The sequence below is a fragment of the Carcharhinus amblyrhynchos genome, unplaced genomic scaffold (genome assembly GCF_965287045.1).
Source record: "Carcharhinus amblyrhynchos unplaced genomic scaffold, sCarAmb.v2.hapA scaffold_69, whole genome shotgun sequence".
Lineage (NCBI taxonomy): Eukaryota > Metazoa > Chordata > Chondrichthyes > Carcharhiniformes > Carcharhinidae > Carcharhinus > Carcharhinus amblyrhynchos.
This window is the reverse complement of record NW_027649809.1, coordinates 577,032-589,961: the sequence shown is the minus strand read 5'-3', so window position 1 is coordinate 589,961 and position 12,930 is coordinate 577,032. Positions and strand designations below refer to the sequence as shown.

At 51.1% G+C, this 12,930-nt stretch overlaps 1 protein-coding gene across 2 annotated transcripts in view; it reads left to right on the top strand.

Annotated features, from left to right (window-relative positions):
* LOC145337755 (Y-box-binding protein 2-A-like) overlaps positions 1 to 12,930 on the top strand; it is a 48,034-nt gene that overhangs the window by 20,234 nt on the left and 14,870 nt on the right. Inside the window, exons 4-6 of one of the 2 annotated variants that reach the window (XM_080182600.1) lie at positions 2,655 to 2,744; positions 9,125 to 9,244; positions 12,729 to 12,926. In XM_080182600.1, the coding sequence (XP_080038726.1) occupies positions 2,655 to 2,744; positions 9,125 to 9,244; positions 12,729 to 12,926 (408 nt within the window). The remainder of the gene's footprint in view (positions 1 to 2,654; positions 2,745 to 9,124; positions 9,245 to 12,728; positions 12,927 to 12,930) is intronic. The other variant, XM_080182601.1, reaches the window with a different exon arrangement.

The window sequence follows — 12,930 nt, the reverse complement described above, 5'->3', positions numbered from 1 at the left end:
CAGCACATCTTTCAGACTGTGGGAGGAAACCCACGCAGACACGGGGAGAATGTGTTGACTCTGCACAGACAGTGATCCAAGCTGGGAATCGAACCTGGCCCTGGTGCATCGAGGCAGCAGTGCTGACCACTGTGCCTCCCCTGCCTCTGTCTATCATAAAGTCCCCACAGTACAGAAGGAGGCCGTTCGGCCCATCGAGTCTGTAACCGAGGCTCAGTCCCTATTCCCCTCAACCTCACTTCACCCTGCTAGTCCCCTTTGCACTAGGTTCAATTTAACATGGCCAATCAACCTAACCCGCCCATTTTTGTTTAAACTTTATTTATTAGTGTCACAAGTAGGCTTCCGTTAACAGTAAATGGCAGAGCCCTGGTAGGCAGAGGGATCTGGGTGTACAGGTACACAGGTCACTGAAAGTGGCAACGCAGGTGGAGAAGGTAGTCAAGAAGGCATACAGCATGCTTGCCTTCATCGGCCGGGGTATTGAGTTTAAAAATTGGCAAGTCACGTTGCAGCTTTGTAGAACCTTTAGTTAGGCCGCACTTGGACTATAACGTTCAATTCTGGTCGCCCACACTACCAGAAGGATGTGGAGGCTTTGGAGAGGGTTACAGAAAAGGTTTACCAGGATGTTGCCCTGGTACAGAGGGCATTAGCTACGAGGAGAGGTGGGAGAAACTTGGTTTGTTCTCACTGGAGGTTGAGGGGGAGACCTGATAGAAGTCTATGAGAGGCATGGACAGAGCGGATAGTCGGAAGTTTTTCCCCAGGGTGGAAGAGTCGATTACTTGGGGGCACAGGTTTAAGGTGCGAGGGGCAAGGAGATGTACGAGGCAAGGCTCTTGACCCAAAGGGTGGCCTGGGACCTGTTGCCAGGGGGAGGTGGTGGAAGCAGATATGATGGTGATTTTTAAGGGGTGTCTTGACAAATACGGGAATAGAGGGATATGGTCCCTGGAAAGGTGAGGGGTTTTAGTTCAGTCGGGCAGCATGGTTAGTATAGGCTTGGAGGGCCGAAGGGCCTGTTCCTGTGCTGTGATTTTCTTTGTTCTAACGCTGCAGTGAAGTTATTGTGAAAACCCCCTGGTCGCTACGCTGTGCCTGTTCGGGTAACACGGAGGGTGAATTTAGCACGGCCAATGCACCCTAACCAGCAGGTCTTTCGGACTGTGGGAGGAAACCCACGCAGACATGGGGAGACTGTGCGGAGACAGTGATCCAAGCTGGGAATCGAACCCGGGTCCCTGACGCCGTGCGGCAGCAGTGCTAACCACTGTGCTGCCCCTGCCACCCTATAGCACAGAATCCCCACACTACAGAAGGAGGCCCATCGAGCCTGTAATCGACCACAATCCCACCCAGGCCCTATTCTGCTTGCCCTCATTTACCAATCTAGTCTCCTTAAACCAGGATCAATTTAGCATGGCTAATTAACTTAACCTGCACGTTTTTTTTTATCAGAGTCATAAGTGGGCTTACGTTAACACTGCAATGAGGTCACAGTGAAAATCCCCCTAGTTTGAAGGAAATGTTTAAAGTTTATTAGTGTTAATGTAAGCCTTACTTATGACTAATGAAGTTACTGTGAAAATCCCCTAGCCGCCACACTCCAGCGCCTGCTCGGGTAACACCGAGGGCAAATTTAGCACGGCCGATGCACCCTAATCAGCACAACTTTCGGACTGTGGGAGGAAACCCATGCAGACATGGGGAGAATGTGCGGACTCCGCACAGACAGTGACCCAAGCCGGGAATCGAACCTGGGTCCCTGGTGCTGTGAGGCAGCAGCGCTAACCACTGTGCCACCTCTATCTTTTATGATGTTGTGGTCAAGAAGGCGTATGGTGTACTGGCCTTCGTTAATCGAGGGATTGAGTTTAGGAGTCGGGAGGTAATGCTGCAACTTTATAGGACCCTTGTCAGACCCCACTTGGAGTACTGTGCGCAGTTCTGGTCGCCTCACTACAGCAAGGATGTGGAAGCTATTGAGAGGGTGCAGAGGAGATTTACAAGGATGTTGCCTGGATTGGGAGGCATGCCTTATGAGGATAGGTTGAGGGAGCTGGGACTCTTCTCCCTGGAGAGACGAAGGTTGAGAGGCGACCTGATTAGAGGTTTATAAAATGTTGAGAGGAATAGATAGGGTGGATTCTCAGAGGCTATTTCCCAGGGCTGAAATGGTCACTACGAGGGGACACAGGTTTAAGGTGCTGGGGAGCGGGTACAGAGGAGATGTCAGGGGTAAGTTTTTCACTCAGAGGGTGGTGAGTGAGTGGAATCGGCAGTGGTGGTAGAGGCGAACTCGCTGGGGTCTTTTAAGAGACTTCTGGATGAGTATATGGGATTGAGAGTTCTATGGCTTGGTAGGTACGGAGGCGATCAGCGCCGAAGGGCCTGTTTGTACTGTAGAGTTCTACGTTCGAAATGTTACGTTGTTATGGCCCATTCCTGCCAAGAGGTGGGTTTGCCAGCCTTGTGTGCGTACACAGACAGGAAAGCCTTGACCGCTGGTTTGTTATTTGATGTTGGCTGCCAGTTTTAGTAGTGGTGTCGCTGCGACAGTTTCCTTGGGGGGTGGGGGTGGAAATGCTGTCGTCTTTACTTTTCTGCTTAACCCTTTCACGTCCCCTCTTTCCACCTGCCCACGCCTGCAGACAGCCATCAAGAGAAACAATCCCCGTAAGTACCTGCGCAGCGTGGGAGACGGAGAGATCGTGGAATTCGATGTGGTGGCGGGAGAGAAGGTATGGTGCACGTTTTGCTGAATTGAATGGTTTTTTTTTTTGGGGCGTGGGAGGGTTGCCCTTGACCTCTACATTTGATGTTGGTGTGGTCATTGGCCCTCAGTGGCCACATCCCATTTGTTTGCTGTTTGCTTTTTGTTTCCTTAAGATTTCTTTGCCCGATGGATGTGGGCGTCGCTGGCCAGGCCCAGAATTTGTCTGCCCATCCTCCATTGCCCCTAGAAGAGCCGCCATCTTGAACCAGTCCCGTTGAGGTGTGGGTACACCCACAGGGGAGGGAGTTCCGGGGGGGGGGGGTTTTGACCCCAGCCACAGTGAAGGAACGGCCGTTTAGGCGGGGTGAATGGGCCAGGAACTGGCAAATGGAATTTAATGTTGGCAAGTGCGAGGTGGTCCACTTTGGTAGGAATAATGGTAGGAAGGACTATTACTTACGTGGAGAAAAACTGCAGCAGGCGACGGTGCAGAGGGACCTGGGGGTCCTTGTGCATGAGTCGCAAAAACCCAGCCTGCAGGTGCAGCAGGTGGTCAGGAAGGCGAATGGGATGCTAGCCTTCATAGCGAGGGGGATTGAATATAAAAGTAGGGAGGTCTTGCTGCGGCTGTATAGGGCATTGGTGAGGCCGCAGCTGGAGTACTGTGTGCAGTTTTGGTCACCGTACTTACGCAAGGATATTTTGGCCTTGGAGGGAGTGCAGAGGAGGTTTACTAGGCTGATACCGGAGTTGAGAGGGTTGAGCCATGAGGAGAGGCTGAATAAACTAGGCTTGTACTCGTTGGAGTTTAGAAGAATGAGGGGAGATCTCATTGAGACGTATAAGACGATGAATGGGATGGATAGGATAGAGGTGGAGAGACTCTTCCCGCTCAGAAAGGACAGTAGGACTAGGGGGCACAGCCTCAAGATAAAGGGGGGCGCGGTTTAGAACGGAGTTGAGGAGGAACTTCTTCACTCAAAGGGTGGTGAATCTCTGGAATTCTCTGCCCGTTGAAGTGGTGGAGGCTGCCTCGCTAAATATTTTTAAGACGCGGGTTGATGGGTTTTTGATAAGAGAGGGGATTAAGGGTTATGGGGAGAGGGCGGGAGTGTGGAACTGAGACATGACAGATCAGCCATGATCTTATTGAATGGCGGGGCAGGCTTGAAGGGCTAGATGGCCTACTCCTGCTCCTATTTTTTATGTTCTTATGTTCTAAGTCTGGCATCACCAGATTAAAGGTTTATTGGGAAACACGAGCTTTTGGAGCATTGCTCCTTCCTCAGTTGAGCGGAGAGGTGGGTTCCCCAACACGGCCTTTGCAATTTGAGTCTGTGTCTGTATATGTTTGCGAACACGCCTCTGCACTCAACTGAGGAAGGAGCGGTGTTCCGAAAGCTCGTGATTCCCAATAAATCTGTCGGACTTTAACCTGGTGTTGTGAGATTTTGTTGAGGTTTTAGTCATTGGAGTTAAAGTCCACTAGCTGCCAGGATGGGAAATTTACCCAGATCCTGGAACAGTTGGCCCTGACTTCTTGGCTACTGGGCCAGTGACGACACACTGAGCCATTGCTACCAGGGTGTTCCTGTTGTGGGAAATGGAGGTGGTTATTTTTTTTTTCATTGAATGCTGACAATGCAGGAGGGGTGTCTTGGCCCATTGAGCCTGCACCAACAACAATCCCATCCTTCCCCCAAAACCCCACATATTTACCTCCTTAATCTCCCTGACACTAAGGGGCAATTTAGCATGGCCAATCCACCTAAACTATACATCTTTGGGGACCAAGGGGCAATTTAGCATGGCCAATCCATATAACCTGCCCATCTTTGGGGACTAAGCAATTTAGCATGGCCAATCCACCCAACCAGCACATCTTTGGGGACTAAGGGGCAATTTAGCATGGCCAATCCACCTAAACTATACATCTTTGGGGACCAAGGGGCAATTTAGCATGGCCAATCCATATAACCTGCCATCTTTGGGGACTAAGCAATTTAGCATGGCCAATCCACCCAACCAGCACATCTTTGGGGACTAAGGGGCAATTTAGCATGGCCAATCCACCCAACCAGCACATCTTTGGACTATGGGAGGAAACCTACGCAGACACTGGTGGGGGAGAACATGCAGACTCCACACAGACAGTGACCCGAGCCGGGAATCGAACCCGGGTCCCTGGCGCTGTGAGGCAGCAGTGCTAACCCGCTGTGCCATCATGGTGGGTGTGGTTTGAGGGGGGAGTGCAGACAGCACTGAATTCGAATGCCCTGAAATACCCTGGGAATCTGGCGTTGGGCTTTCCAGCAGTTCTGATGGAGATCTTTGTCTCTCCTCTTTGGACATGGGTGAGGTCCCAGAGGATTGGAGGAATGTGGCACCGTTGCTTTAAAAAGGGGTAGCAGAGATAACCCGGGTAATTAGGCCGGTGAGCTTGACGTCAGCATGGGTTTCCTCCCGTGCCCCAAAAAAACGTGCTTTTAGGCTGATTTGGCGTCAATAAATTGGATCCCCCTTAATCTGGCGCGCGTATAGTTCCCCAAATTTGTACCCCTTTATTGTGGAGTCCCTGAGAGGTAGACAAAAGTCGTAGGTAGGAGGACAATTGGAATGAGGCACTCACTGAGTGTTAAAATGGGTGGCGCGGGCTGGTAGGGGCCTGTTTCCTGTGCTGTGTTCGTTCTTTGTTCTGTGGGCAGGTTTGCCCTCCGAGGCTGTGTTCAGTCCTCCCTCCCTTCCCTCCCTCCCTCCCTCAACCATGGTCGGTCACCCTCGGCGTGGGACTGCAGGAACGTTGCTGGGGGGGGGGACGGGTGGTTACATTTAAATTCTGCCTCTTCCTCCTGCGTGAATATAAAAGGCCCATCTTGGAATTTCAAGAAGAAATTGGGTACAGCTCTTGGGACTAATGGGATAGGGGGGGTGGCGTATCAGGATATTGAATTTGATGGTCAGAATGAAAGGCGGAGCAGGCTCGAAGGGCTGAATGGCCTCCTCCCTGCCCTCCTGCGGTTTCCTACGTTACAACAGTGACCATGAAGTGGTTGGGCAACTGTGGCACACTGGGTGGGACACCCCACCCCGATTTAAAGAAATATTTATTAGGGTCACGAGTAAGGCTGACGTTAACACTGCAGTGAAGGAGTTTACAGCATAAAAACAGGCCCTTCAGCCCAACTTGTCCATGCTGCCCCCTTTTTTTTCTACTACTAAGCTAGTCCCAATTGCCCGCATTTGGCCCGTATCCATCTTACCCATGTCTAAATGCTTTTTAAAAGACAAAATTGTACCCGCCTCTACTAATACCTCTGGCAGCTCGTTCCAGACACTCACCTCCCTCTGTGTGGGGGAAAAAAAAATTGCCCCCTCTGGACCCTTTTGTATCTCTTCCCCTCTCACCTTAAACCTAAGCCCTCTAGTTTTAGACTCCCTTGGCTTTGGGAAAAGATATTGACTGGCTGTTTAAGTTACTGTGAGAATCTCCTACTCGCCGCACTCCGGTGCCTGTTTGGGCAACACTGAGGGAGAATTTAGCACGGCCAATGCACCCCTAACCAGCGCGTCTTTCAGAGTGTGGGAGGAAACAGGAGCACCCAGAGGAAACCCACGCAGGTAGTGGGGGAGAAGGTCCGGACCCCGCACAGACAGTGGCCTTCATAGCGAGGGGGATTGAATATAAAAGTAGGGAGGTCTTGCTGCAGCTGTATAGGGCATTGGTGAGGCCGCAGCTGGAGTACTGTGTGCAGTTTTGGGCGCCACACCTGCGCAAGGATATTTTGGCCCTGGAGGGAGTGCAGAGGAGGTTTACTAGGCTGATACCGGAGTTGAGGGGATTGAGCTATGAGGAGAGGCTGAATAAACTAGGCTTGTACTCGTTAGAGTTTAGAAGAATGAGGGGAGATCTCATTGAGACGTATAAGATGATGAATGGGATGGATAGGATAGAGGTGGAGAGACTCTTCCCGCTCAAAAAAGACAGTAGGACTAGGGGGCACAGCCTCAAGATAAAGGGGAGGCGGTTTAGAACGGAGTTGAGGAGGAACTTCACTCAAAGGGTGGTGAATCTCTGGAATTCTCTGCCCGTTGAAGTGGTGGAGGCTGCCTCGCTAAATATTTTTAAGAAGCGGGTTGATGGGTTTTTGATAAGAGAGGGGATTAAGGGTTATGGGGAGAGGGTGGGAAAGTGGAACTGAGCAGCGACAGATCAGCCATGATCTTATTGAATGGCGGGGCAGGCTCGAAGGGCCATATGGCCTACTCCTGCTCCTATTTCTTATGTTCTTATGTGACCCAAACCGGGAATCGAACTTGAGTCCCTGGTGCTGTGAGGCAGCAGTGCTAACCCACTGTGCCACCGAGAGCGTGTGGTTGTACGTAGATGCAGAGACTGTTTGTTTAGAGATTGGCCATCTCCTGAGGGGGTTCCAGAGCTGTGTAATTACTGACCCCACCCCCACAGGGCTAATCTCTGGCTCCCTTTCATGTACCCACCAGAATCTTTTGGAGGTGCTTAACATATATAGTCAGGGCTCTGAGTGGAGCAGATGGGGAGAAACTGCTCCTATGGGTGGCGCAGAGGTTAGCACTGCTGTCTCACTGCGCCAGGGACCCAGGTTCGAATCCTGGCTTGGGTGACTGTGAGGAGTTTGCACATTGTCCCCGTGTCTGTGCGGGTTTCCTCCGGGTGCTCCAGTTTCCTCCACCGTCCCAAAGACATGCTGGTTAGGGTGCGTTGACCCAAACAGGTGTCGGATTGTGGGGACCAGGGGATTTTCACATTGACTTCATTTGCCCTGTTAATGTCTGCCTACTTGTGACACTAATAACCAAACTTTAAAACGCGTGTCTTTTGGACTGTGGGAGGAAACCCACGCAGATAAGGGACCGGGGTTGGTTGGGGGGGGCGCGCAATAAAGTACGGTCTCCGCACAGACAGTGACCCAAGTTGGGTATCGAACCCGGGTCCCTGGCACGGTGAGGCAGCAGCACTAACCACTGTTGAAAAGGAAGAATGTTCTGGGTTACTGGGAGATGGCGGGAGAGGAACATAAGAACTAGGAGCAGGAGTAGGCCATCCGATCGCTCGAGCCTGCTCCGCCATTCAATAAGATCAGTAGGAGGCAGAGAGTGGGGGTCAACGGGTGCTATTCGGATTGGCGGATGGTGACCAGTGGAGTGCCCCAGGGGTCGGTGCTGGGACCTCAGCTTTTTACCATTTATATAGATGATCTGGAGGAGGGAACCGAGTGTAGGGTGTCGAAATTTGCTGATGACACCAAGATTGGGGGAATGGCAAATTGTGCGGAGGGTGTGGAGAGTCTGCAGAAGGATCTAGATAGGCTGGGCGAATGGGCCAGGAAATGGCAAATGGAATTTAATGTTGGCAAGTGTGAGGTGGTCCACTTTGGTAGGAAGAATGGTAGGAAGGACTATTACTTACGGGGCGAAAAACTGCAGCAGGCGACGGTGCAGAGGGACCTCGGGGTCCTTGTGCATGAGTCGCAAAAACCCAGCTTGCAGGTGCAGCAGGTGGTCAGGAAGGCGAATGGGATGCTGGCCTTCATAGCGAGGGGGATTGAATATAAAAGTAGGGAGGTCTTGCTGCAGCTGTATAGGGCATTGGTGAGGCTGCAGCTGGAGTACTGTGTGCAGTTTTGGGCGCCGCACCTGCGCAAAGATATTTTGGCCTTGGAGGGAGTGCAGAGGAGGTTTACTAGGCTGATACTGGAGTTGAGGGGGTTGAGCTATGAGGAGAGGCTGAATAAACTAGGCTTGTACTCATTAGAGTTTAGAAGAATGAGGGGAGATCTCATTGAGACGTATAAGATGATGAATGGGATGGATAGGATAGAGGTGGAGAGACTCTTCCCGCTCAGAAAGGACAGTAGGACGAGGGGGCACAGCCTCAAGATAAAGGGGAGGCGGTTTAGAACGGAGTTGAGGAGGAACTTCTTCGCTCAAAGGGTGGTGAATCTCTGGAATTCTCTGCCCGTTGAAGTGGTGGAGGCTGCCTCGCTAAATATTTAAGACGCGGGTTGATGGGTTTTTGATGAGAGGGGATTAAGGGTTATGGGGAGAGGGTGGGAAAGTGGAACTGAGCAGCGACAGATCAGCCATGATCTTATTGAATGGCGGGGCAGGCTTGAAGGGCTAGATGGCCTACTCCTGCTCCTATTTCTTATGTTCTTAAGATCATGGCTGATCTTTTTGTGGACTGGGTTCCACTTGCCCGACGCTTAATATGTATCTCCTTCAGAAAGTCAGCCCAAATACAAGGGCTGCTTGGTCTGAGCACGGAGACCATTCTATGGTTAGACCATTGAATGAAATACAGGAGGGAATGTGGTCTAATTTTTCTCTTTTTTTTTTCTCTCTCCCACCCCCTCTCTTGCCGCACAGGGAGCGGAAGCTGCGAATGTGAGTGGGCCGGGTGGGGTTCCAGTCAAGGGGAGTCGCTACGCCCCAAACCGTCGCCGGTTTCGACGAGGCTACTTCAGACGCCGCGGTCCTGTCGCTCAGGCAAGAGGCCGTTCGGCCCTTCTACGTCGTGGCAGACCTGTCCCTTCTCCTGGTTTAGTTCTGCTTTTGTTCTGAGTTTCACAGCGCACCTTTATCGGACAGGAATCGTGGGCAGTTTTATCAACCGCTTGTCTTTGAGTTGATTTCCTGGAAATGGAATGGAATCCCTACTGTGCAGAAGAGGCCATTCGGCCCATCGAGGCTGCACCTAACCCACGTCATTTATCCCTGTAACGATACATGTTAAGCATGGCCAATCCACCAAACCTGCACATCTTTGGATCCTACGGGGCAATTTAGCATGGCCAATCCATCTAACCTGCACATCTTTGGATCCTACGGGGCAATTTAGCATGGCCAATCCATCTAACCTGCACATCTTTGGATCCTACGGGGCAATTTAGCATGGCCAATCCATCTAACCTACACATCTTTGGATCCTAAGGGGCAATTTAGCATGGCCAATCCATCTAACCTACACATCTTTGGATCCTAAGGGGCAATTTAGCATGGCCAATCCATCTAACCTACACATCTTTGGACTGTGGGCAGAAATTTGAGGAAACCCATACAGACATGGGGGAGAACGTGCAAACTACACACACACACACACACACACACACACACACACACACACACACACACACACACACACACACAGTGATTGGAATGGAACCCGGGTCCCTGGCACTGAGGCAGCAATGCTAACCACTGATTTATTATTGTCACGTAGAGTCATAGAGGTTTACAGCATGGAAACAGGCCCCTTGGACCAACTTGTCCATGCTGCCCTCTTTTTATCTAAACCCCTAAACTAATCCCAACTGCCTGCATTTGGCCCATATCCCTCTATACTCATCTTGCCCATGTAACTGTCTAAACGCCTTTCAAAAGACAAAATTGTACCCACCTCTACTACTACCTCTGGCAGCTCATTCCAGACGCTCACCACCCTCTGTGGAAAAAAAAATTGTCCCTCTGGACCCTTTTTGTATCTCTCCCCTCTCACTTTTAACCAATGTCCTCTCTAGTTTTACACTCCCCCCATCTTTGGGAAAAGATGTTGACTATCTAGCTGATCTATGCCCCTCGTAATTTTATAGACCTCTATAAGATCACCCCTCAGCCTCCTACACTCCAGAGAAAAAAGTCCCAGTCTGTCCAGCCTCTCCTTATAACTCAATCCATCAAGTCCCAGTAGCATCCTAGTAAATCTTTTCTGCACTTTTCCTAGTTTAATAATATCCTTTCTATAACAGGGTGACCAGAATTGTACACAGTATTCCAAGTGTGGCCTTACCAATGTCTTGTACAACTTCAACAAGACGTCCCAACTCCTGTATTCAATGTTCTGACCAATGAAACCAAGCATGCCGAATGCCTTCTTCACCACTCTGTCCACCTGTGACTCCACTTTCAAGGAGCTATGAACCTGTACCCCTAGATCTCTCTGTTCTGTAACTCTCCCCAACACCCTACCATTAACTGAGTAAGTCCTGCCCTGGTTCAGTCTACCAAAATGCAGTGCCTCGCATTTATCTAAATTAAACTGCATCTGCCATTCGTCAGCCCACTGGCCCAATTGATCAAGATCCCATTGCAATCGGAGATAACCTTCTTCACTGTCCACTATGCCACCAATCTTGGTGTCATCTGCAAACTTACTAACCATGCCTCCTATATTCTCATCCAAATCATTAATATAAATGACAAATAACAGTGGACCCAGTACTGATCCCTGAGGCACACCGCTGGTCACTGGCCTCCAGTTTGAAAAAAAACCCTCTACAACCACCCAAGAAGCCAATTTTGTATCCATTTGGCTACCTCACCCTGGATCCCATGAGATTTAACCTCATGCAACAACCTACCATGCGGTACCTTGTCAAAGGCCTTGCTAAAGTCCATGTAGACAACATCAGCTGCACTGCCCTCATCCACTTTCTTGGTTACCCCTTCAAAAAACTCAATTAAATTTGAGAGACACGATTTTTCCACTCTCAAAACCATGCTGACTGTCCCTAATCAGTCCTTGTATCTCTACTTGCCTGTATACCCTATTTATCAAAATACCTTCCAACAGTTTACCCACCCAATGTAGAGGGAGCTTTACTCTGTATCTAACCCTGTGCTGTACCTGTCCTGGGAGTGTTTGATGGGGGGGACAGTGTAGAGGGAGCTTTACTCTGTATCTAACCCTGTGCTGTACCTATCCTGGGAGTGTTTGATGGGGGGACAGTGCAGAGGGAGCTTTACTCTGTATCTAACCCTGTGCTGTACCTGTCCTGGGAGTGTTTGATGGGGGGACAGTGTAGAGGGAGCTTTACTCTGTATCTAACCCCGTGCTGTACCTGTCCTGGGAGTGTTTGATGGGGGGACAGTGTAGAGGGAGCTTTACTCTGTATCTAACCCCGTGCTGTACCTGTCCTGGGAGTGTTTGATGGGGGGACAGTGTAAAGGGAGCTTTACTCTGTATCTAACCCCGTGCTGTCCCTGTCCTGGGAGTGTTTGATGGGGGGTTAGTGTAGAGGGAGCTTTACTCTGTATCTAACCCCGTGCTGTCCCTGTCCTGGGAGTGTTTGATGGGGGGTTAGTGTAGAGGGAGCTTTACTCTGTATCTAACCCCGTGCTGTCCCTGTCCTGGGAGTGTTTGATGGGGGGACAGTGTAGAGGGAGCTTTACTCTGTATCTAACCCCGTGCTGTACCTGTCCTGGGAGTGTTTGATGGGGGGGACAGTGTAGAGGGAGCTTTACTCTGTATCTAACCCTGTGCTGTACCTGTCCTGGGAGTGTTTGATGGGGGGACAGTGTAGAGGGAGCTTTACTCTGTATCTAACCCCGTGCTGTACCTGTCCTGGGAGTGTTTGATGGGGGGACAGTGTAGAGGGAGCTTTACTCTGTATCTAACCCCGTGCTGTACCTGTCCTGGGAGTGTTTGATGGGGGGACAGTGTAGAGGGAGCTTTACTCTGTATCTAACCCTGTGCTGTACCTGTCCTGGGAGTGTTTAATGGGAGGACAGTGTAGAGGGAGCTTTACTCTGTATCTAACCCCGTGCTGTACCTGTCCTGGGAGTGTTTGATGGGGGAACAGTGTAGAGGGAGCTTTACTCTGTATCTAACCCCGTGCTGTACCTGTCCTGGGAGTGTTTGATGGGGGACAGTGTAGAGGGAGCTTTACTCTGTATCTAACCCTGTGCTGTACCTGTCCTGGGAGTGTTTGATGGGGGGACAGTGTAGAGGGAGCTTTACTCTGTATCTAACCCCGTGCTGTACCTGTCCTGGGAGTGTTTGATGGGGGACAGTGTAGAGGGAGCTTTACTCTGTATCTAACCCTGTGCTGTACCTGTCCTGGGAGTGTTTGATGGGGGTGGGAGCAGGTAGAATCCTCTCTTTACTCCATTCTGATGGAGGAAGTCCTCGATTTGATGGGGAGTGGCTTCTGCGTTCCCTCTGCCGACTGCTCTTGTCTTTGTTTCCCCGCAGGGCGACCAGCCGGGGGCTGGCACGGCTCCGGAAAGTTCCGGCGAGAGGCCTGAGGGCTCGACGGAGGAGGGCGACAACCAGCAGCAGCCCCTCGATCAGCGCCGGCGCCAGCCCCCTCCCTACTTGTTCCGAAACCGCTTCCGGCGCCGTCCTCGCCCCCAGGCCTCCCCTCGAGGCGGAGAGGGGCCGGAGATTAGCGTGA